This window comes from Nicotiana tomentosiformis, chromosome 3, assembly GCF_000390325.3.
Source record: "Nicotiana tomentosiformis chromosome 3, ASM39032v3, whole genome shotgun sequence".
NCBI classification, from domain to species: domain Eukaryota; kingdom Viridiplantae; phylum Streptophyta; class Magnoliopsida; order Solanales; family Solanaceae; genus Nicotiana; species Nicotiana tomentosiformis.
This window is the reverse complement of record NC_090814.1, coordinates 66,921,904-66,948,463: the sequence shown is the minus strand read 5'-3', so window position 1 is coordinate 66,948,463 and position 26,560 is coordinate 66,921,904. Positions and strand designations below refer to the sequence as shown.

At 40.1% G+C, this 26,560-nt stretch overlaps 1 protein-coding gene across 1 annotated transcript; it reads right to left on the bottom strand.

Annotated features, from left to right (window-relative positions):
- Positions 1-16,346: 16,346 nt before the first annotated feature.
- LOC138907945 (uncharacterized) lies at positions 16,347-17,573 on the bottom strand. Its single transcript, XM_070198572.1, has 3 exons — positions 17,049-17,573; positions 16,794-16,928; positions 16,347-16,676 (listed from the first exon to the last, which is right to left on the bottom strand). Exons 1-3 carry the CDS (start codon positions 17,571-17,573, stop codon positions 16,347-16,349), a joined length of 990 nt encoding a protein of 329 aa, XP_070054673.1.
- Positions 17,574-26,560: the final 8,987 nt, after the last annotated feature.

The following is a 26,560-nucleotide window of genomic DNA, read 5'->3' as shown; positions in this document are numbered from 1 at the left end:
CTATTTTTGGGCAAAGGAGCACTTGGATAGCTTCACATACAATTGGTGCTCCCGCAGTCGAGCTAGGGCCTTTCGTAGGTGCTCAAGGTATTCCTACAGTGTTTTGTTATATACCACAATATCAGCAGAGTAGACCACTACGAATTCATCAAAGTACTCTTGAAAATATTGGTTCATCAGGGTACAAAATGTGGATGGAGCATTCGTCAAGCCGAATGGCATGACTAGGAAGTCGTACGACCCATATCTTGTTACACAGGTCGTCTTATGTTCATCTCCCTCAACAATCCTGACTTGCTAGTAACCTCTCTTCAGATCTATTTTGGTGAATACTGTAGCACCACCTAATCTATCGAGTAGGTTCGCCATTAGTAGGATAGGATACTTGTTCTTCATGGTAATCTTGTTCAGGGCCCGATATCCTCACAAAGTCTTAGGGTGCCATCGTGTTTCTTTTGTAATAGCACAAAGGACCCATAAGGGGACTTGGAGGTCACAATGATCCCCATGTCTAGCATTTCTATCAACTATCTCTAAAGCTCGGTGAGTTCGGGTTGTGACATTCTGTATGGCCCCCGGGCAGGTGGCTTCGCACCCGACACCATAGTTCGCCTAGGCGGAAGCCTCTTTGGCAAGTCACGTGGCATGCCGTCTTCAAACTCCTTTAGCAGATCCTTCACAGGTGAAGGAATGAGACCCGAAGAGCGTTCAATATCTTCAATACAAAGGGTAGCCAAGAACGTAAGTTCATGTCTTTTGACTCCCTTCTTCAACTGTAAGGCCGAGATATTCCCCGCATCCATCTTTATGGTTGTGCATGGGATAATGCAGGTCTTGGCCCTATTTGCTCCCATCATCAGTAGCATGTCTACATAAGGTACATGAATGGTGTTGGTTTGCCTCATGAATTTCAATCCAACTATCAGTTTGAAGTCATCTTTGATCACCACACACAAGTTGGTTTTTCCTTAATAAGTACCCAACTTCACCTTCACTCCTTTGGCTATTCAACCCACTGGATAAGGCGGTGAGTTGATAGACTTGACACAACCTCTGTCCTTTCCTACGACTAGACCGAGGCACTCTACCTCAGTGGAGGCTAAGAAATTGTGAGTAGTGCCCGTGTCTATCATTGCCCGAATGGGCTTGCCATTAACTTTCATCTCGCCAAACATTAGGGTCTTTTCTTGGTTAAGAGGAGGTCCCTCATCCGTCTTCATTTTTCTTTCTGGAGGTTGGTCATGGGTCCTTCTTCTTACAAATGCCGGCACTATTTCCCTTTAATGCTTCAGAAATAGAACAAACAAGTGTGTTGAATACACCTATTGGTTCTATTTGGTCAACATCGTCCTCATCGTCATCCATCCCATCATCAAAAGATTGATGGGCATTCATTTGTGCCTGTGGGAATCCATTGTTCCAATGCGGCGCGCTGCAATATCAACATCCTGAAGGTGGGCTTCCTCCCCCGATCATTTTTGTGAGATGCAACATTATTTCTGCCTGAGGAGGGAGTATTGGATTTGGTTACGCTCCGATATTTTCCACTTCTACTAGGGTCACCATTGCTAGGCTGGCCCCTTTTGTATCTTCCTCGGTCAAGTGGTTTAGGCCTATCCTTTTGGGCTTCCACTTGGTACTTCCCAAGGCATTCCGCAGCTTGGATCGCCTTGGGTAAAGTATCAAACCTTTGACTTTGCAGTTCCATCCGGGCATAAGGTTTCAAAATTTACATAAATGTGAAAAGTTTGTCTTTGTTCCCCATATCCCGTATATTCAGCATAAGTGCGGAGAATTCACTCACGTAATCTCGAACGGGCTTGGTCTGGAGAATCTCCTAGAGCTTTCTCCGCGCATTGTTACTCAACATTTTTAGGGAAGAACTGTGAGCGTATAACTGCATTCAGGTCTCCCCATGTCTCAAGAGTATCTTCAGCAGCCCTGATGGCTACATATTTTACTCGCCACCAGAGTTTAGAGTCATCCTGAAAATACATGGCAGTAATTTCTACCGTATTTACTTTTTCTTACTCTCCTGTGACATCGAAGTACTGTTCGATGTCAAAGATAAAGTTCTCCACTTCTTTGGCATTCCGAGCCCCATTGTAGGGCTTCGATTCGGGAATCTTTAGCCTTTGTAGCATAGCGGCGAGGTTCACAGCATCCCCGATATGGTTTTCGCCTCCTCGGAGTAGGCCTTGTAATGCTTCGTTGATCATATTGAGCTGACCCGTCAAGCTATCTATGGTTTGATGCATGATAGTAACTCTGTCTGCCTCTTGTGCGCTATGGCCTAAATTCTCGATCCACTGGAGCCCCTTGAATTTACTGAAAATTTTGGATGCCTTTGTGGCTACCGTTTTTTGGTCTCCTTCGGAGTCGCGGCTAATGTTTACAATGTCTCATTCAGCTTGCTGCATCTTACGGTCCAGGTCGTCCAACCTTTGCACTAGGCTGGTTCTTAGATCGGGCACCGTACTGGCGATGGATCGTAATACGTTAACCGTGTCTTCAAAGGCTGCAACGCGGTCCTCATGATTCACCATGGTCATAAATGGTGGCAATGGCAACGTGTTCCCTGGTCCGATGTCGAGCCTATGCTCTGATACCAACTATTACGCGACACCTTACTAAGATTTCGTGGAAGGGCGACGTAAGGCTAAGCAACCGATGTCCTTGCGCTTACTATCTGCCAACTGTGATCCCCTCCATACACTAGACGAGACTGTCAGTGCCGCATGAAAAAATCAATGTCAAGAGCAATTGAGAGAACAAAAAAGAGAATGAGAATGAAAGAAAGCTTGATTGCATTAATGAAAGCTATTACAAAAAGGCAATAGGGTGTCGAGGGGGAGAGACACCAGTACAGAGAATCGTTTGCTTGTTTGAAAGTTTGACTACTTGATCCCCCTAATAATGCTTAAAAATACATAAATCAAAGTTACAAGACTTGACTTAAATAAGCTAGAGAATCAAAATGAAAATACATGAAGTAAAACTACTCTATATTTACAAGAAAAAGAACCTGGATTCCTATAAGGTAAAAGCAGGTCCATTAGTGGCACTTGCAGGGGCCGTAATCTTGTCTTTAGCATCAGGATCTGCACGTGTGACGCTGTCCGCGGGACATGGGTTGATTGTGCTGACAACGCAATAGGCGCGCGGCCGGCCGAGGGGCACTGTTTGCATCTGCTTGCGGTTGGGCGCTGGCGAGAGCTATTGATGGGGAGACATAGGCACATGCGCACTTATCACTTGGCGCAGTCAAAATCACGGGGTCGTCCATGGCGCCAAGCATTGGGAGACTTGCCAGGACGCCATGAGGCACGTCCAAGGGGTCATGGGGCATGGATGAAAAGCCGTCCATAGGCACTATCTTGTAAGTAATTTTTGAAGAAAATATGTTTAGACAATGTATGTATCGAAGGAAAAAAAAGTACATGTATAATAATACTGGAAAAAAACAGAATGAGGACTTGTGCATCAAATTACAAATATTTTGTACAGCTTCTGCAGCAAGCTGTAATTTTACATCAACGTACCATGATCCAAACATTGTACGTGGTCGGTCCAAAGAAGATATATGTGGCAAAGACAGCTGTGAGGTAGTGGATGACGTGCGTTCCAAGCTTTGCTTAAAAGGCTGCATTAATGACTGGGAATTTGGATTTAAGCTTATCTGGGAAAAGAAGAATCACAATCACCGACTTTGTTGGAAAGTTCCTGGGTACAAACCTGCAGGTTTTTCACTTTATCTGTGCAATTTTGGATCCTCACCTTGATTTTGAGTCTTAATTCTAGAAATAGATATTTTTTTTAATAAGAGCGCTGTGGCATTTTTAGTGGATTTACTTAAGTATAAATGCAATTTACTAGATTGTGAATAAGTATCAAACACTGAATTATTAAAAATATTGAATCATCCATTAATTTTTCTCCTTTTATACTTCCATTTACTCTTTCATACACTGTCGGTTATAGTTCGTTATTTAATGTGATTTTATTAGCAACATGAAGTTGAATATTTTCTCGTTCTAAAAATTATATTCATACAAACGTATCACACTAATAGATATTATCAGCGATTAGATTTAGTCACATCAGTAGTTCTGTGTTACTCAAAGTCCAAATTTGTTTGCTTCTAACATGACAATTTTCAGAAAATGCCAGCGGATTTGTATCGTCCAATAACGTTGGTGTGTACTCATCAACGTGTTAGATAAGGTTAATGGATGGGATTTCTCCCTTCTTTCTAGGAAAATGACGCAATAAATACATCCAAAAAAAAGTAATAAACTCTCCGAATCTTAATTTTTTTTATGCATGACTACACTAATATTTAAAAGTTATTACACGAAGTAGTTATGGTAACTTAGAAAAATGAAGCATAATATATTGGAGCCGACCGACGTAAATATATTTTACCCTTCAGTACATAAAAGGTAAGTTCAAAGTAAAACTAAAAATGTACTTAGACCTTACAAGTTATAAGTAAATTGGAGGAATTAGTTTGATAGTAAAAGAACCACTCTAGTGATTAGAGGTGTACAAAGAAAATTGATAAATCACACCAAACCGATAATTCAAGTCAAATCGGAAAAAAAATCCGATGTAATTTGGTTTGATTTGGTTTGGTATTAAAAAAAAAACCCGACCACAATTGGTTTGGTTTGGTTTTAACTAAAAAAAGTCAAACCGAAACCAAACCAACCCGATAGTACATTTATATAATTTTTAAAAATATTTTATACATATAAATATTTATTGTAATGTAATTTATAAATATTTCTTAATTTTTTTCACAGTTTTATCTTTTAACGTATTAATTCAAGTTTAGACTTAACATTCTTGAATGGTAAATAAATTTTAAAGCCCATAAATGTAGTAAATCAAATAAAGTTCAAATCAATACTAATGCTAACAAAATAAATTCAATTCAATACTAGGAATGACGATTGTGTTGGATAATTATTTTAGTTTTACATTGGTTTAAAATGCATAACTTAGTTTATCTTTTTCTTTAGTGCTCAGTTATGTAATTAATATTAGTACTTATTAGCTATACTTATTTTAGCATGACCTATATAGTATTTTTAGATTATGTTAATTTTCATTATGGCTTATTAATTAGCAATATTTGTTTTATGTAATTTTATTATTTTATCTTTGTTATTGAATATTTTAGTATAATGCTATGACTTATCTCATATTATTGTGTTAGTTTATTGAAAAATACATTATATAGTTGTATTTTACTAGGACGTAAAAAAATATTTGGAGCACAAGTTACATATTTTATGCTATGAAGATTTTATTGAAAAAGAAACTTGAAAATCCGAAAAATTCGAAAAAAACCGAGATTGAAAACCCGACTTTGTTGGTTTGGATTGGTTTATAAATTTAAAATCCGACACCATTAACTTGGTTTGGTAAATAAAAAATTCGAACCAACCCGACCTATGCACGCACTTACTATTAATAATCAAACTTAACTAACCAGTTATGCTGCCATCTTAATAGCGTGTGCAATGTGAAAGCGTGTCGACTTAGCACCAAAATTCTTATTCCTAAAACTACGACTTCTGAAGTTGGCTGACTTTTTCAAATATGCACAACTGTCTTTTTTGCCCACTTTCCTTCGTATAAATCTCCTCAAAGCCCAGCACTTTGTTATGACAAAATCACTCTCTAAAGTCTCATTTCTCATTTGTCTCTCTCTCAGTTTCTTGCAAAAGAATCATCTTTCACTTTGACACCCACCTAGATAAGAAAAAAAACCATGGCTGGAAACACCACATTCTTCTACAAGCTCAGCCAAATCACAGCAATCCTAGTGTTTTTCCTCTTGATATCCCAATCTTCATGCGCTAGACCACTTATTGAGGGCGTTTTAGCCAGCGAATTATCGCACAATATTCTACTTTTAACTGGGGACAACGTTAAACTACTACATCAGTCTCCCATATCAAGTTCAGAGAAAACTTTCAACGAACAAGTTGAAGCTACAATGAAGCTGAGAAGGGAACGTGTGAACTTGCTATTACATAGGCTTCCTAAAGGGAAGAAACCGGTGTCCGGACCCAGTAAAAGAACCAATGGCCTCAACGACTAGGGAGAGGCAGAAGATTCAGAAGTCCATGTCATATATATAGTAATATATGCTCTCTATCTCCTGTATACATTTATTGATTCTTTTCTCCAATTTATTTCATGTCCTTTTGATGTTTTTTCCTTTTGTTGTTTCCTCAAGTTTGACGGTAGATTGAAATTGTAAATATTACTAGTAGTTAAGATTGTGGGGAATAGGAAGTAGCTAGCTAGGAATAGTCGACGACTATGTCGATTAATGTATCACATATGCTTTTACTTTCTTCATTGTAAGATATCTCATTTTTGAACAACTCTTTCTTTTAGTGAGCTTATTTTGAATGAAACTTTCACGAGAATTTTTCTTTTCTAATCCCATATGATCAAGGTTTAATTGAATGTGCTCCAGGGGGTCGATAACTCATCGGTGCCTAATTTTGGGATTATTTGCACAGCATGGCCTTTTTTCAGGCCACTCTTTAAATTGTGTTCTTATTAATTTAATGAATTAAATTTCGCATTTAAAAGTACAAAATCTAGCTCACTGAACTAGTGAGGTACAGATAAGTGGCCTCAACAAAGGCCATTTGTGCAAAACTGCAAATACCCCTAGTTTTTGTTAGGTGCAAAACACGAGAAATTGCTTGAAGTGCAAGCAAATACTGAGGAATGGGACTTGCCAGTTTGATCGAGAATTAAATAAAAAAAAAAATTGATTCTGTACTGGTAATTAATTTCAATTTCTCATAGGAAATTGATTAGAATAACTGTATTACATACCACATTGAAGTGAAATCCATGGATTTTAATAGAAACTAGGTAATTGGCAAAGATTGCTTCGCATTTTATATTGGCTTCTAGATTCACCTTAGCTATGTCTCTCTGCTGGTGTTAATCTAGAGTTCCACTGAAGAATAAATCGTCTCATTAATGCCAACAAAAATAGAAAAAGGATTAGATATGCAAAGTGGCAGCGGTTAAGCCCTATGTTTACACTGCTACAGTTCCAAAAATAGGTAGTGATTTAAGAATCAATCACTCGGCTACTTGCTTTCTATTGCAAATAAAAATAGAACAATGCTTAGATATATATTCTGAAGTGAAAACAGTGTGTCACAGTGATGTCTCCACAATAGAAAATGAGTTAATTAATGCGGATTGTAATAAGATCTTTAATTTCATCAAACGCAAACCATAATTCTGCTATGGGATGCTTCACAATTTTTCAGTCTGAAACGTGCACTTGCAATTTGGTAAATGGAGAAATGTAAATGGTTTGAGACACTCAAATTGACTAAGACATTATAATAAAAACCAACGCAATCAACTAGTTATAAGATAGATCTTAAAAAGTCGACGATGTTGAAATTGAGCACCCCAAATACTATGACCATAAATGCAAAATCAATTCAACTACGTACAGAGTCAAAATTGATGATCTCAGGAGAAGGACCAATCATCGACTGTCTCACATGGTCTATGCAACCTTTTCTGAACATGCATTAGTATCCCAGAATGCAGTTTCTTTTTTCTTTTTGTTTTCTTCCGCTCAACAAGACAAAATTTTGAGAAGCTTGAAATAGCTTAATACATGTATATAGGGATCTTAGAGCAGAGAAATTGGCGTTGGACTCAAGATAATAGAGAATGTAGGCTTTAATTAATATATCAAGAAGTGTCGGGAGTTTAAATATCAGGTTTAATAAGCTAAGCCTCAAGGTCCAAAACGAATTCAGCCTCAATTGAGAGAGAAGTATAAATTGATATACTCTCGCGTTCCAATTTGTTTGACTTGGTACAAAGTTTAATAAAAAAAGGAAGCCTTTTCAAACTTATGGTTTTAAATATGCAACAACATTTGTATGGTTATAAAACTTTTGAAATTTATAGTCTTAAACAAGATATAACATTTGAGCGGCTATAAAAACATCTCATTAACGAAATATAAAAATGTGTCAATCCTCTTGAAATAAATTATAAAAAAATACTGTCAATCTTTTTTAAACAAAGGGAGTAATAAGTAGAGATAATGTACAATTGAACTAAACATCAGAAACGATTGTGAGAACAAACTCATGACGGGATTTTCAAAGTTATACTCTAATATTAATTGAAAGAATTAGAACATACCAACTGGTCAGTGCCACACCCCTTTTTCCATCCCCGAAAAATATGTATGTTATGGATTGTGGGTTAAAGAATTTTTTCAATTAAAGTGACAAACTTGAGTAGGGATTATTTTATTGTTCAAAGCCGTCACTTGGAATTGATATTTGGGTGTTCCAAGTCACATTCTATTTGAATCCCTAGTCAAAAGAATGTTTGACTCTATTATTATTGGTTTGCGAAAATAAAATCTGAGTAAGGAATTCTATTGACCGGGGAGAAGGTGTAAGGCATTCCCCGAGTCCCGTGGTCTAGCACGGTCGCTTTTATTAACTAAAAATTGACTTGAATTATTTTTGGATAAAGTGTATTTTTTTCGCCTTAAATTACTATTGTCTAGTACCGCTTAATAATTTAATTACATGTACTAAACCAAGGAACGTGTCAGAACACATGGTTTAAATACAATTAATTACTGAAAAACATAGTTTATTAATTAAAGGCCAAGAAGCGAGAATGCACACGCGACCATTTTATTAATTAAATGTTGACCAAGGATCGTGTGTGGACACATGGTCTATATTTGGAACCTCCTAAAATTGCCTTGCGTTTAAATAGTTGATACTTAATTATTTGCAAAAAATATTTCAGATTATTTATCCAAACCATTATGAAAATATGGACCAAATTGTTTGCAAGTGTTTGAAAAAGAACGGGTCATCCCTCTTTAAGAGTAGGCCAAATTATTTTATTCTTTTAAAAAAAAAAAAACAAATGGGGCACCATACATGCAAATTACTAAAGGCCCAACATGAGATCTCTTGAAAGATCACTTTTTATTCAAATTAATTTTCCCAAGTCTCTTTTCTACCTTAGTTATTTCAATTGGCTTTTCTTATCACCTTCAAAATTCTAATCCCACCCAATAAACGCTAGTCATCATCCACCATTAAAGGAATCTATCATCTTAATCAATAAAATTGGCATATAGCATGAAATCGCGTCTTCAACAAACAAATAAAAATAGATTTTTTATATTACTCCACAATCCATTAATGTTGGCTGATACATATCCAATTAATAATTTATATTTAAAAAAATGTTTGAATTTATATGCAAAATATATCCCCAGTGAGATAACTAGGTGGACAAGAGTTTTAAAATAAATTGTATGATCAAACATGAGAACAATTTCATCCATACTCATCCTTCACAACTAAAGGAACAACCAAAACGTGCATTACTAGATAGTCATGAAGAGTTATATGTAGAGCCATGCCCATTTTATTACACTAACATAACCATATATACTGCCTTTCAATTGAACTTTACTATAAAAGAAAAAAACAGATTACTTCTACAAGTGAGGCTATTTGGCCTTAAATTAAGATGGCAAATGCAACAAGAGTGGCTAGTTTTGAAAAGTAAGCTTCTCAAATGTTTACAAATGCAGCATAAACCTTATAACCTGAAATTTGGCACAATAGAGGTTCACCAATGTCAATAATTCAACCTCTAACACTAGGATACCTTTTTTTTTTCAACGCTAGCATATTCTTGCCTCGCTCATTTTTAAGTGCACTATGATCTAAGTAATTCAAACTAACACCAAAGAATATGGATACTCAGATCCGCCAACTGCAAAATAAATCAAACTATTTGACTATAACAATAAAATGATCACGAGCAGGCAGATTTTAGCACTCGAATATTCAGCAAATCCTTTGAAGAAAATTGCTGGAAACAAACTGAACATGCTCATTTTTTCATCATCTTCTTATTAAAGAAAAGAACATGCATTACAAGTGTTTGGAAGGTTACCTAAAGAGAAAAAATACAACAGTGCAGTAGTAGAAATGCAGCAGCATAGACAGTAGAAATAACAGAAAAACAGTAGTGAAAATGAACCCAGAACAAACCTTTAAACTCAGCAACTTTTAGTGAAAGAAGAAACTGAAACTAGCTTTACGGACTTTTATTTTTTAAAGTGTTCTTTTCTCTCAGAAAACTCACTCCAAAACTCTCAAGTTTCAGCTTACTATTAGATGTTCAGCTGTTAATTTTGCTCTCAAGTTTTGATTTTTTTTTTTTCCAGAGTGCAAAAGGTGTGTTCTATTATGTCTAAGAGCCCTTTTATACGAGAAGAGCAGCCCTTTAAATAGGCAAATAAAGTCAGATTTTTGGGACAGATTTTGGTTACCAAAAGTCTGTCCAAAAGACTGACTTTGTGTGCTAAACACTGTTCAAAAGCTGTCCAAAAGGTGAAAGGACAACTTGAAAATCTGCTATGTCAGAAGCAAGGAGAAAAAATATCATTTCAGTCACCCTACTAGTTAAAAGTAAGCCACTAGTACCCTAAGTCATGATCAAACCCATATAAACTTCAGATTTTAACAACATCAATACCACCCTATTGATTTTGAACCAAACAAACTCAAACAACTAAGAATTGACAAAACAGAAACAAGACTTCAAATGAACTAAATTTAAACAAATTAATTTGTGCAAACTAAATATAGAACAAACAACTGAATTCATAAGCTAATGCTCAAAATAGAAATTAGACAAACATCATTCGGACGACGACGTTCAACAAATAAATAATCGACTAACTAAGCGAACGATTTAACTAATACACTAAAGATCATGTTTAATCAATAACAATCTAACAAATAACTAAACTAAATAGAGATAACTAATTAAATAAACCTAACTTGAAACTCTAATTAACAAGAAATAACCAAAACAGAAAAATCAAAAATCAGAAACTAATATACTAAACAAAAATTAAAAATTAATTAAAAAAATGATGATTATACCTAACAACGTGCTTGAAGTTGTTCGAGCCACGAGAAGACGTCGGAGATGCCAAGAAGTGGTTGCCCGACCATGGAACACTTATTTCATTTCGGTAGACACCAAATTCAATGAACTTGGTGTCATACCAAAAGGAAATGAGTGTTCTTGGGTCGGAATTAGGCTAAAATAGAGGAAGAGTGGTGCGGCAGTAGCGGTGGGCCGGTGGTGAGGGTGGCTGGCCAGCGACAACGGGGATTTTGAGGGTGAAACGGGTAGGAAAGGATAGATCTCAACGAAATCTATCCGTTTATGTATGTATTACGGGGTGTGGAAGGTTAAAACTTGAGGAATTTTGAGGCGGCGGCTAAGGTTTTATTTTTCAGATTTAGGTAGATGTATGGAGATTGGTAGAGATTTGAAGGATATGAGGCTTGGATTCATAGAGACGAGGTTGAGAGGAAGAAGTGGTGAAATTTTGGGGTGATTTGGACGACGGCCGCCATCGGTGGGCGATTTTCAGCGGCGGAGGATGGCGGCAGTGTGTGGTGCGGCAGAGAGGAGAAAGAGAAGAGAGAGGAAGAAGAGAGGGGGAGAGTAATGAAGAAAATGGGGTAAAATTTTGGCTATTCTAGGTTTTAAATACTGGGGATAGGGAGTGAATGAGAGCCGTTGGATCATGAGGGAATGGATGGGTGAGATTTAATCTTAGTAAACTAAACAAAACTACGTAGTTTTGAAGTCTTCCAGGCCAAAGCATATGGACTGGGTCTTGGGCTATAGGGCCGCCGATTTTGGTCCAATATTTGGGCAAATTTTGTCTTTAAAAATGATAAAACCCAATCCCCTAACCCCCATATCAAATTATTTAATATAATCTAACTCTAGAAGCCTAAAAATACACACACAATAATCCTAAAAATTATAATGTAGAAGAAAAAGACAAGAGCAAAAATTAGGCATTTACAACAGCCCCTCTTTGCTCGAGAACATGAATAGTTTTTGTGCAAAGATAGTGAATGTCATGACTAATTTTGCTCACATATGACTCTAATGAAAGCATTTTTTTTCTTTTTTTGAAAGAAGTGACCGAACCTTGCTTCTAAGGTTGCATATATATCCTTGGCTATAAAGGAATTATGTCAGTGTAGTTACGGGAAAATTTGGTAGCTGGGACTACCAGACACTGGAGTTAAGGCTGTTGCTGCTACTGCTGTTGCTGATGTTATCGTCACTTGCTGATTACATCAAAAGGAAAATAGAAGAGAGTTATATATGCCTGCAAGTTAAGAGTTACAAAATTCCTATCTATGTGTCTTGTGGAGTCAAATCTTGATTCTTGACCTGCTCGCTTGTGTTGACCTTAGATTGGATCTTGATGCTCTTTGAAGAAAAGATTATGGCTCATTCTCGATTGCTTGCTTTCCTGATCCGAATTTGAGAGGATGAATCTTGAGACGCCGAGTTGCTGACACATTATCAAAGTTGACTCCAACTATCTTGCGATCGAAAGACTTCATGAGAATTGGAACTGCAAGCTTTAAGTCATCACAATCTGTGTTCTACGGCTGGGGCCTGTAAAGCTATCAAAGACGAACAAAACGAAAAAAACATTTCTGCCCCAGTTTGGCACTAGAAATATTTTGTGAGTTATTAGAGAAAGCTATAAACTATCTAATTCGTTGAAAGAAAGATAAAGACAGTAGTATAAACTAGCTATGTGAGGATATGCAACTATGGGGGGTAGTAGAGGGGAGGGGTTGTAACCTCTGTTGCCCAAAGGGAATGGAATTAGAGGATGGTATCCTATATTACTGATAGGAAACGTAACCAGGGGTTGGCACCCTGTAATATCGAGAAAGAATATAACTAGGGGTTGGTACCCTATATTACTGAAAGAAAATGTAACAAAGGGTTGGCACCCTGTATTACTAGGAAAGAATGTAACTAGGGTTGGCACCCTTTATTACTGAGAAGGAATGTAACCAGGGAGTGGTACCCTTTATTACTGAAACGGATGTAACCAGGGGTTGGTACCTTGTATTACTGAAGAGGAATGTAACCAGGGGTTGGTATCCTGTATTACCGAAAGGAATGTAACTAGGGATTGGTACTATGTATTACCGAAAGGAATGTAACTAGGGGTTGGCACCCTGCATTACTGAGAAGGAATGTAACCAGGGGTTGGTACCCTGTATTACTAAAAGGAATGTAACCAGGGGTTGGTACCCTGTATTACTAAAGAGGAATGTAACCAGGGGTTGGTACCCTATATTACAGAAATGAGTGTAACCAGTGGTTGGCACCCTGTATTACTGAAAGGAGTGTAACCAGGGGTTGGCACCCTGTATTACTAAGAAGGAACGTAGCTAGGGGTTGGTACCTTGTATTACTATAAGGAATATAACCAGGGGTTGGTACCCTGTATTACTGAAGATGAATGTAACCAGGGGTTGGTACCCTATATTACCGAAAGGAGTGTAACCAAGGGTTGGTACCCTATAGTACCGAAAGGAATGTAACCAGGGGTTGATACCATGTCTTACTGAAAAGAAGTGTAACCAGGGGTTGGTACCCTGTATTACCGAAATGAATGTAACTAGGGGTTGGCACCCTGTATTACTGAGAAAGAATGTAACCAGGGGTTGGTACCCTGTATTACTAAAAGGAATGTAACCAGGGGTTGGTGCCCTGTATTACTAAAGAGGAATGTAACCAGGGGTTGGTACCCTATATTACCGAAAGGAGTGTAACTAGGGGTTGGCACCCTGTATTACTGAAAGGAGTCTAACTAGGGGTTGGTACCCTATATTACTGAAAATGAATGTAACCAGGGGTGTACCATGTATTACTAAAAAGGAAATGCAACCAGGGGTTGGAGCCCAATGTTATTGATAAAGTGCCGAGTCTCTCTAGGTGAAAAAGGTTCTACCCGAGTTAAGCTACGTAAAACAACCTAAACGAAGAATACTTCTACCCGAAACTATGAGCTGGATCCCCCTAGGCGAAATGGTTCTACCTGAGTTAAGCTACATAAAACAACCTGAGCGAAAAGTACTTCTACCTGGAACTATGAGCTGGATCCCCCTAGGCTAAATGGTTCTACCTGAGTTAAGCTACGTAAAACACCCTGAGCGAAGAGTACTTCTACTCGGAACTATGAGCTGGATCCCACTAGGCGAAACGGTTCTACCTCAGTTAAGCTACGTAAAACACCCTGAGCAAAGAGTACTTCTACCCGAAACTATGAGCTGGATCCCCCTAGGCGAAACGGTTCTACCTGGGTTAAGCTACGTAATACATCCTGAGCGAAGAGTACTTCTACCCGGAACTATGAGCTGGATCCCCCTGGGCGAAAAGGTTCTACCTGAGTTAAGCTACGAAAAATGGGAGGTATGAATAATAGTGATGCATGCTGAAAATAAAAGAAAATAGAGATTTTAAAGAGCTTATGTTTGGTGATATTAGTCCTTTGAGAATCGCCATTCTGCACTGCTTTGTTCCTGCTTCAAACAAAGAAACATTTGTGAGTTTTTAAAGTGGTGGTCGGTTTGTGGCCTTGATGCCTTGAGTAGTTTGAATTCACGGCCACTCTGCTATCGAAGAACTGATTTTGTGAGTATGGTACCAAGGTGCTCGGATACTCTGTATCGCTTTCTGGAGACCTTGTCTTTATGACGTTGCCCCGACTGTTTCATACCCAGATGTCTATAGTATCGCTAATCATTGTCCCTAAAGCGAGGAAATGTTTTCTTTAAAATCAAACTTAGTTGTCTTGCACCCAATATCAGTTTGTGTCCGTAGTGCTTGCCAACTTTTCCCATGAAGCAAGTCTTGCTTAGGCGACCTTTTCAGTTTCTTCAAGATACTTTGTTCGGCTTAGCAAAAGAGATCACAGACGGATTCATGACTTTGTCAATGTCGTATATGCCCCAAATTATGCTCGGTATTACAGGAAAACTATAGCCAGTTTTGCAGCCATTTCTTTGTTTGCTTTTGATGCAAGATTAGACCGAAAGGGACTCAAAGAAAAATTATGGGAAAAATAGAAGAGAAATTGAAAGTAAAAAAAATAAAAAAATTGTGTCTAAACAAAGGGTGTCCCTTTCGGAGAGAGGAATAGGGAGACTTATCTGGAGGTGTGTGCTGACTTCAATCAATCATGACATGCATTTTGGACTAGACGTCTGATCCGTATGAGATGTCTAATTCTCAAAATCCGTCGCAAATGTTCATCTTGAAACTGTCTTGTTTGTGCTCATACCGGAGTATCGAAGACCCTCATTTAGCTAGTAGCGCCGTTTGCGGGTTTTCGCTAACTGATCTATCTCATTTCTCTACTCACCGTCGCCTTATAGTGCCCATTTGGATTTTCACCAATAAGACTCTCTCATTTATCTACTCACTTGTCGCCTTACAGTGCCTATACGGGTTTTCACCGATAAAACTCTCTCATTTCTTCTTATTTTGTTTCTTTTTTTTTTTTTTTGGTTTTTTTACTAAGATACTGCATGCGGAAGGTTTCCAAATGCCCTTGGCATGGAGACTTCACACATTCTCAAAGATCGATCAGAAGTTCCTAACAGGGAAAAGGCGAAAAGAACCTTGAACTAAATTACAACTTTTGGAACCGTTTTTGCAGAAAAAAATCGTAAAATAAAACAAACTTCTGCCCCAGTTTTGGAGCATTGGGAATATGGATTTTTTGTTGTGATGGGACCGAACCCAGGGTAAGGCTGTCTACGTATCCTTTCGGAATCAGGTCGAACGTAGTTCACTGACTAAGAAGATTTGTTGTTTGATTTTTTTTCTTTTTCTTTATACTATTGTTTTTTCTTTTTCTTTTTTTTTTTGGGTTACAAGTACACAGGTTCCAAAAAAGAGGGAAAACAAAGAAGACAAATACGGCTCAAAGGGTTAACAAAATGATGATACCTATTTGGGATGGTGAGCAATGATACCTTCATCACTCGATATGAGAAAATCATGCTTGAAAGTTCCGCAGTAAGTATATATCAAATATAATATCTTTTGACTGCATCTGCGTTAATAGTCATGTCTGGTACCCGTCCTTCTTCATCTACCAAGTGCAAGGTCACTTTTGGTAACACTTTCTTGATAATGTAGGGTCATTGCCAGTTCAGGGAGAACTTTTCTTTAGCTTCTACCTGTTGCAGAAGGATGCATTTTAAAATGAGCTGGCCTACCTCAAAATGTCTTAGGCGCACTTTCTTGTTATAAGTGCATGCTATTCTTTGTTGGTATAACTGGCCAAAACATACTGCTGCTAGCCGTTTTTCATCAATCAACATCAGTTGTTCCAAACGGGTCTTGACCGACTCAGTTTCTTGAATATCCTATTCCACAATGATTCGGAGAGAGGGAATTTCGACTTCAGCTGGTATTATAGCTTTAGTTCCATACACCAGCATATAAGGAATTGCACCCACTGATGTACGAGCAGTAGTGCGGTATCCCAAAAGAGAAAAAAGTAACTTTTCATGCCATTGTCTAGAACCTTGGATCATCTTTCTAAGAATTTTCTTGATGTTTTTGTTTTCCGCTTCAACGACTCCATTGGCTTTTGGCCGGTAAGGGGTAGAATAGCGATGCACAATTTTAAATTGCTCGCATACCTCCTTCATCAAATGACTATTTAGATTGGCTGCATTGTCAGTGATAATGGTCTTTGGAATACCAAAGCGACAGATGATGTTGGAATGAATAAAGTCTACCACTGCTTTCTTGGTGACTGCTTTGAAAGTGACGGCCTCCACCCACTTGGTGAAGTAATCAATTGCAACCAAAATGAATCTATGCCCATTTGAAGCCTTTGGCTCGATTGGCCCAATAACATCCATTCCCCAAGCAACGAAATGCCAATGAGAGGACATGGGAAGCAACACCGAAGGAGGTGAGTGAATCAGGTCACCATGAATCTGGCATTGGTGACACTTGCGAACAAAACTGAAGCAATATCGCTCCATAGTAAGCCAATAATACCCTGCCCGCAGAATCATCTTCGCCAAAATATATCCATTCATGTGAGGTCCGCATACCCCTGAATGCACTTCATCCATGATCCGCTCAGCTTCTATGGCATTTACGCATCTCAACAAGTTCAAATCTGGGGTCCTTTTGTACATAATTTCCCCATTCAGGAAGAAACTGTCGGCGAGACGCCTTATAGTTCGTTTTTGATCTCCATTGGCATGCTCTGGGTATTCCCTTGTTTTCAGGAATCGTTTTATGTCATGATACCATGGTTCACCATCTGGTTCGGTCTCAATAGTATTGCAGTAACGGTGTTGATTCCGAACTTGGATTTCCAATAGATCAATATGAGTGTTGCATGGATAAGGGAGCATCGAGGCTAAGGTAGCCAAGGCATCGACTAGCTCGTTGTGAAGCCTGGGAATGTACCTAAACTCGATGAACTCGAATCTTTTACTTAGGTCTTGCACACATTGTCTGTACGGAATAAGCTTGATGTCTCGAGTCTCCCATTCGCCTTGGGCTTGCCGAATAAGCAAGTCGGAATCTCCCATAACCAATAGTTCATACACTTCCAGATCGAGGGCCATTTTTAGACCCATTATACAAGCCTCGTATTCTTCCATATTATTGGTACAGAAGAACCGAAGTTGGGCCGTTGTAGGGTAGTGTTGTCCAATAGGTGAGATAAGGATTGCCCCGATACCAACTCCTTTGATGTTGACAGCCATATCAAAATACATTTTTCATACATGGCTATCGTCCGGAACTACCTCCTCTATTGAGTTGACCTCTTCATATGATAAGTATGTGCTCAGTGGCTTGTAATCATCATTAACTAGATTCTCTGCCAAATGATCTGCCAAAGCCTATGCTTTCATTGCGGTGCGAGTGACATAGACGATATCAAACTCTGTAAGCAGAATCTGCCATTTTGCGAGCCTGCTAGTGGGCATTGGCTTTTGAAAGATGTACTTCAAAGGATCCATTCTTGATATGAGGTAAGTAGTGTAGGACAGAAGATAATACCTCATCTTCTGAGTGACCCAAGTCAAGGCAGCACATGTCCTTTCTAAAAGGGTATACTTAACCTTGTAATTGGTGAACTTCTTGATCAAATAATAGATTGCCTGTTCCTTTTTGCCTGTCGCATCATGTTTCCCCAGAACTCATCCAAATGAATTATCCATCACCGATAGATATAAAAACAAAGGCTTACCAGGTTCTGGTGGGACCAGTACAGGGGGTTTTGATAGATAATCTTTGATCCTGTCAAAAGCTTTTTAAAAATCGTCCGTCCACTTGATAGCAGCATCCTTTTTCAGCAACTTAAATATGGGCTCGCACGTGGTTGTGATATGAGCAATGAACCTGCTGATGTAGTTCAATCTCCTGAGCATATTCGGGGGTGGCAGATCTCGAATGGACTTAACTTAGAGGGATCTAATTCGATGCCTCTCCGACTGACTATAAAAATGAGGAGTTTCCCAGATGGAACCCCAAATGCACACTTGGCTGGATTGAGCTTAAGGTCATACCTTCGAAGCCGTTCGAAGAACTTTTTCAAATCGCGCACGTGATCAGCCTGTGCCTTTGATTTTATGATGACATCATCGACATATACTTCAATCTCTTTGTGCATCATGTCATGAAAAATGGTGGCCATGGCCCTCATGTAAGTTGCTCCTGCATTCTTCAAACCGAATGGCATGACCTTATAACAATTGGTACCCCATGGAGTGGTGAAAACGGTCTTTTCTGCATCATCCTCATCTATTAGAATCTGGTGGTATCCGGCATAGCAATCCACAAAAGATTGTATCTCATGCTTAACGCAATTATCTACAAGTATGTGGATGTTTGGTAAAGGAAAATTATCCTTTGGACTTGCTATGTTCAGGTCCCTGTAGTCAACACAGACTCTGATTTTTTCGTCCTTCTTTGGCACAGGAACAACATTTTCCACCCAGGTGGTGTATCGTACGACTCTGATTACATTGGCGCTCAGTTACTTCATTATTTCTTCTTTGATTTTATCATTCATGTTCGTTTTAAATTTTCATTGCTTCTGTTAAACTGGTGGAAAATCAGGATACGTGGGAAGCTTATGAACCACTAAATCGGTGCTTAAACCCGGCATATCATCATATGACCAAGCAAACACATCTCTATACTCAAATAAAATTTGAATCAAGGCATCTCTGGTTTCTTGTTCAACATGAATGCTTATCTTTATTTCTCTAACTTCTTCATGACCTCCGATCTTAATTGGCTCTGTTTCATTAAGGTTGGGCCTAGGCTTGCTTTCAAATTGTTCTAACTCTCTTTTTATTTCCTCAAAAACCATATCTTCATCATATTCGACCTCTTGATGCATTATTTTGAAATTAGACAACTTTTGAGATCTGGACATGAATTCTGCATGCATGTCATGTTATTAAAGCTGGCATTAACAAAACTTAAATGGAAATAAAATTGCAGGAACTAGGAAAAGGAAAAGATACAAAACTTAATATGAAACTGAACTGTATTTCATTGAATTTGAAAGAATAGAAGGGTTAACATCAAAATAAAACAATCATAATAAGATGTTTGGATTACAACCCTGAAAGTAACCCAAAGTACAAAAAAAGAAGAAACTGCAAAAGCAAACTACCAATACTCCTTCCTTGTGGGGGGAAGAGTTGCTTCCCAGTTGTTAAGCATGGTGTATGGGCTAATTAGTTGAATATCGGCATGACTAGTGCCTTCACCCGCGTGGATCATATTCAGGCCATGGAAAAGTTTATCAATGTTTGTCTACGCCGAGGAATTTTAACCCTCTTTGAGTTGTGGCTTGACAAAGGTGTAGAAAATGTGAGGGATAGGTTGCTGCAAGACCCACCCATGCTTTTTCGGTGCTTGGCTTTGTATTCGTCTACTTGTGTTGGCCTGAAACCTAAACTAAAAGTACCCTTGTTACCGAACGGAGAAATGGGTTCCGAAGTTCCTTGCAATGATGTCCCCTAGCCTTTTCCTAGCACATAAGCTTGTCTCATCATCAGTGCAGCCACCATTACAGATGTGGCAGAGAGACGAGGATGCAGAATGGGCTTTCCACCACCCTAAATGGAGGTTTAAGCCTTAGAATTTGGACCGTAATCGAAACTGTGTGAAGACGACTCTGGAATGGAATTCCGTCCGTTCCGTTAGCTATGTTAGGTGATTTTTGGACTTAGGAGCATGTCCGGATTGTGTTTTGGTCGGATTCTAATTTCGGAAGTTGGAGTAGGTCCGTAGTGTTGAATATTACTTGTGTGCAAACTTTTAGGTCAATCGGACATGGTTTGGTTGGTTTCGGCATCGGTTGTCGAATTTGGAAGTTTCAAGTTTCTTTAAGTTTGAATTGGAGAGTAATTCGTGATTTTAGCGTTGTTTAATGTGATTTGAGGGCTCGACTAAGTTCGTATGGTGTTTTAGGACTTGATGGTATGTTTGGTTGAGGTCCCGGGGGGCTCGGGTGAGTTTCGGGGGGTTAACGGATCATTTTTGGCCTTGGTGAGATTGCTGATATCTGCTGCTGCATTTTTTTGATTTTCTCTTTCGCGTTCGCGAGTGGGTCCTCTCGTTCGTGAAGAGTGTTTTCTGAGTGTGAGGTTTTGTTCTTCGCATTCGCGAAAGAGAGGACACGAATGCGAAGGTATGGTTTGTGTGTGCATCGCGAACGCGTGAATGGTATTGCATTCACGAAGAGGAGTGAGGCTATTAGGGACCCCAGTCCTTGTTCTACGCGTTCGCGAGGTGGTGGTCGTGTTCACGAAGGTCTGATCTGGTAAAGCTTCGCGTTTGCAAAGCTGTGGTCGCGTTCGCAGAGGTAAGATTTGTAAAGCTTCACGTTCGCGAAGCCACGGTCGCGTTCGCGAAGGGTTAAATTGTGGCCAGTCGAGTTGTGCTTCGCGAACGCGAGGGAACTGTCGCGTTCACGAAGAAGAGAGGTTTGGACAAAAAGTTTAAGTTCAGAAAATGGGACTTCGTCCTATTTTGAATTTCTAAAGATTTGGAGCTCGGATTGAGGCGATAGTTGGGAGATTTTCAGAGGAAACAACGGGGTAAGTATTCTTAACTCAATATTGGTTAAATTACCCGAATCCGTGGTTGTTTTTATCATTTAATTGGTGAATTAAGTTGGAAAAGTTTGAAAACCCTCTTGGATAAATTTGAGGATTTGAGGGCCGAATTGTTATCAAAATTTAGTAATTTTGGTATGGTTAGACTCGTGGTTGAATGGGCATTCCTATTTTATAACTTTTAGCTGATTCCGAGACATGGGCCCCATGGGCGATGTTTGAGTTAATTTCGAAATTTTTGTTTAAGTGTTGATTTCATTAATTAGATGAGTTTATTATGGTTGTATTTATGATGTGTAATTTCTTTTGGCTAGATTTGGGGCATTCGGAGATGGATATTCGTGGGAAAGGCATTGTGACCGATTGATTGAGTTTGGCTCGAGGTAAGTGGCTTGCCTAACTTTGTGTGGGGAAAATTCCCTTAAGATTTGGAACTATTGTGATATGTGAGCGCCATGTACGAAAGGTGATGAGTTCGTACACGGGCTAGTTGTTGAAAAATCCGATTTTCTTACGGAGCAACAACTTGTTTTCCCCTTTATTTTTGAGTTATACCATTTTAATGAGGATTAATCTATTTTCATTCTTAATTGAGTTATTCCAATATGTGTAGCTATCATATTTAGTCTAATACAACATGTCTACGTGTATTATCTGCTTATGTGAACTCTGTGTAGCATGCTTAGTGATTTTTCTGCTTCTTCCTTGACTGGTACTTAGTCTAAATCGTAAGATTTTGTGATGTAGTTGTATTTCTATTGTTTGCACTGCATATTTACGTTTGGGACTACAGAACGATATTTCAGGAGATCCCTCTGTACTGCATATTTACTTTGGGACTACGGAACGGTATTCCGGGAGATCCCCCCTGTACTGCATATTTACTTTGAGACTACGAAACGGTATTCCGGGAGATCCCCCTATACTGCATATTTACTTTGGGACTACGGAACGGTATTCTGGGAGATTTCCCTGTACTGTATATTTACTTTGGGACTACGGAACGGTATTCTGAGAGATTCCCCTGTACTGCATATTTACTTTGGGAGTATGGAACGGTATTCCGGGAGATCCCTCTGTACGGCATATTTACTTTGGTACTACGGAACAGTATTCCGGGAGATCCCTCTATACTGCATATTTACTTTGGGACTACGGAACGGTATTTTGGGAGACCCCCTTGTCTTGCATATTTACTTTGGGACTACGGAATGATATTCCGGGAGATCCCCCATGCACATTTACGTTTGGGACTATGAGACGGTATCTCGGGAGATCCCCTGTTGTATTTCTGTGTATTGAGTTGTTACCTTCTATAAATTCTTTCTCGTTAAATTTTAGTCTTTGTTTTACTGCGATATTTCATTTTTGCCTTGTTTTATTATCATATTCCAGTAGGGCCCGGACCTGACTTCGTCACTACTCTACCGAGGTTAGGCTTGGCACTTACTGGGTACCGATTGTGGTGTACTCATACTACTCTTCTGCACATGTTTTGTGTGCAGATCCAGGCACTTCTTATCAGTCCCGCTACTAGATGAGAGTGCTTGCTGTTATACGGAGACTTTAAGGTATATCTGCCACATCCGCAGACCTCGGAGTCCCCCTATATTCCCTCCTATGTCATTACCTTTCTTACTTCCGTTATTAGACTCTGGTGTATAGCGATACTAGTTTTCCTTCTGTAGCTTGTGACTTACGATGTTTCAAGTTTTGGGATTACTGTGTATTTTGAACAGTTAGTTGTTTAATTTATGTTTTTATTTCATTATTCCGAAATTGTTAGGCTTACCTAGTCATAGAGACTTGGTGTCATCACGACGTCATACAGAGGGGAAATTAGGTCGTGACAAGTTGGTATCAGAGCTCTAGGTTCGTAGGTGTCGTAAGTCACATGCCAGTTTATTAGAGTCTCGCGGATCGATACGAAGACGTCTGTACTTATCTTCGGGAGGCTATGGAACTGTTAGGAAAATTTCACTACTTTGATTCCTTGTGGTGCGAAAATTGGTGACTTCAAAAAAAAAAAATTCTAAACTTCTGTATTCTATTCTTTCACAGATGGTGAGGACACGTACAAGTGGATCTGATGACCAGGCACCCGTGCCCCCTGCTAGAGCTGTGAGAGGCCAGGGCCGGGGTAGAGGCCGAGGATGTCCACGTGGTGCAGCCAGAGCACCCGCACGTGATGCTACAGAGGAGCCCCCAGTAGCTCCAACTGGAGGGCAGACACCTGAGGCACCTATTCCTGCACCAGTTCTCCAGGAGACTCTAGCCCAGTTTCTGAGCATGTTCAGCACCTTAGCTCAGGCTGGATTGATTCCACTTGCCCCTGCCACATCTCAGGCCGGGGGAGGAGCACAGACTCCCGTCGCCGGTACTCCAGAGCAGCGGGTTCAAGTCGACCGGGTTCCAGAGATTGTACCAATGCAACCGGTAGCTCCAGCTCAGCCGGAGGTTAGGGCAACAACTTCTGAGGTGGAGCAGCTAAGACTTGAGAGGTATAAGAAGTACCACCCACCTACCTTCAGCGGATTGGCTACAGACGATGCTCAGAGTTTTTTGGAGAAGTTTCATCGTATTCTCCGTACTATGGGTGTAGCAGAGACGAGCGAGGTTTCTTTTACTACATTCCAACTTAGAGGAGCAGCCTATCAGTGGTGGCGTGTTTATGAGTTGAGTAGTCCGGCTGAGGTAGATTCACTTACATGGACTCAGTTCTCGGACATGTTTTTGAGAGAGTATGTCCCTCAGAGCCTCAGGAACTCATGGCATGCGGAGTTTGAGCAGCTGCGCCAGGTTGCTATGACTATGTCAGAGTATGCAGTTCGCTTCAGTGATTTGGCCCAACATGCACCAGCCTTGGTTGCCACAGTTCGAGAGAGTGTTCGACGGTTTATTGAGGGACTCCACCCCAACATCCGGATTAATATGGATAGGGAGTTGGAGATGGATATTTCTTATCAGCAGGTGGTGAGTATTGCCAGGAGATTAGAGGGTATGCTTGCCCGGGATAGAGAGGACATGGAGGCCAAGAGGTCTAGCGAGACTGGTTATTATTCTGGAGCTCGTATCCCAGAAGCTCGCCATGGTAGGGATTATGTGAGCCGCCCCATTCATTCAGTTCTTCCAGTCGCCAGTGGTGTTCCAGCCCCTTCTAGGCCCCAGTAGCCTTATTATGCACCGCCAGTATCTAGTGTGCCTCCTGCACGGTGTGTTCCTAGCGGCCAGTCCAGCAGACCTGGCCCGAGCTAGTCACAGCAGCCACGCCCTCCCAGGGCTTGTTTTGAGTGTGGCGACACTCGCCATATGGTGAGGGATTGCCTCAGATTTAGGAGGGGTGCACCTCCACAGACTTCTCAGCCACAGCGTGCTCTACCGAGTCCTCAAGCTATAATTACAGCACCGGCTGCCACCCCACCTTCTCAGCCAGCCTGAGGTGGAGGTCGGGGAGGTAAAGGTTGCCCTAGAGGGGGAGGCCAGGCCAGATATTATGCCCTTCCTGCTCGTACAGAGGCAGTTGCTTCTGATTCAGTCATTACAAGTATTATTTCGGTCTGTCATAGAGATGTGTCGGTATTATTTGACCCAGGCTCTACATATTCTTATGTGTCCTCTTATTTTTCCCCGTATATGGGGGTATCTCGGGATTCTTTGAGTTCCCCTATTTATGTGTCTACTCCTGTAGGAGATTCTCTTATTGTGGACCGCGTGTATCGGTCGTGTTTGATTGCTCTTAGTGGATTTGAAACCAGAGACAATTTATTATTACTCAACATGGTGGACTTTGATATTATTTTGGGCATGGACTGGTTGTTGCCCCATTATGCTATTCTTGATTGTCACGCTAAGACTGTGATGCTGGCTATGCCAGGATTTTCGTGATTAGAGTGGAGAGGTACCTTAGTGTATACTCCTAGCAGAGTTATTTCATTTCTTAAAGCTCAACGAATGGTTGAGATGGGGTATGACGCGTATCTAGCTTATGTGAGAGACATCGGTATTGACACCCCTACAGTTGAGTCAGTTCTAGTAGTAAGGGACTTTCCAGATGTGTTCCCAGCTGATCTTCCGGGCATGCCGCCCGATAGAGATATTGATTTTGGCATTGATTTGTTGCCGGGCACTCAACCCATCTCTATTCCTCCATATTGTATGGCTCCTCCTAAATTGAAGGAGTTGAAGGAGCACTTACAGGAATTACTTAAGGATGGTGTGTCACCTTGGGGTGCTCCTGTCTTATTTGTGAAGAAGAAGGATGGTTCTATGTAGATGTGTATTGATTACCGCCAGTTGAACAAAGTCACAGTGAAGAACATATATACTTTGCCTCGTATTGATGACTTATTTGATCAGTTACAGGGTGCCAGGGTATTTTCCAAGATTGATTTACATTCCGGCTATCATCAGTTGAAGATTCGGGAGCCAGATATCCCGAAGAGTGCTTTCAGGACCAGATATTGTCACTATGAGTTTCTTGTTATGTCTTTCGGGCTGACCAATGCCCCAACATCTTTTATACACTTGATGCACAGTGTGTTCCAGCCTTATCTTGATTCATTCGTCATTGTGTTTATTGACGACATTCTAGTGTACTCCCGGACTCGGGAAGATCATGAGCAGCACCTGAGGACTGTGCTTTAAACCTTGAGAGAAAAGAAGTTATATTCAAAATTTTCAAAGTGTGAGCTTTGGCTAGACTCAGTGGCATTCTTGGGTCATAGAGTATCGAGTGATGGGATCCAGGTGGATCCGAAGAAGATTGAAGCAATGTAGAGTTGGCCCAGCCCGTCCTCAGCTACAGAGATCCGGAGTTTTCTTGGTTTGGCGGGGTATTACCGTCGCTTTGTAAAGGGATTCTCATCTATTGCAGCACCTATGACTAGGCTGACCCAGAAGGGTGCCCCATTCAGGTGGACAGAGGAATGTGAGGAGAGCTTTCAGAAGTTCAAGACAGCTTTGACTACAGTCCCAGTATTGGTATTGCCTACAGGTTTGGGGTCTTATACTGTATATTATAATGCATCACGGATTGGTCTCGGTGTAGTGTTGATGCAGGACGGTAGGGTGATTGCCTACGCGTCCATACAGCTGAAGGTGCATGAAAAGAAATATCCTGTCCACGACCTTGAGTTAGCAGCTATGGTTCATGCCTTGAAGATTTGGCAGCATTATTTGTACGGTGTTCCTTGTGAGACTTACACCGATCACCGGAGTTTGCAGCATCTGTTCAAGCAGAAGGATCTTAATTTGCATCAGAGGAGGTGGTTGGAGCTGCTTAAGGATTATGATATCACCATTTTGTACCACCCTTGGAAGGCCAATATGGTGGCCGATGCTTTGAGTCGCCGGGCAGAGAGTTTGGGGAGCTTAGTACCAGCAGCAGAGAGGCCCATGGCGTTGGATGTTCAGGCCTTAGCCAACCAGTTTGTGAGATTAGATATTTCTGAGCCGAGTCGAGTATTGGCTTG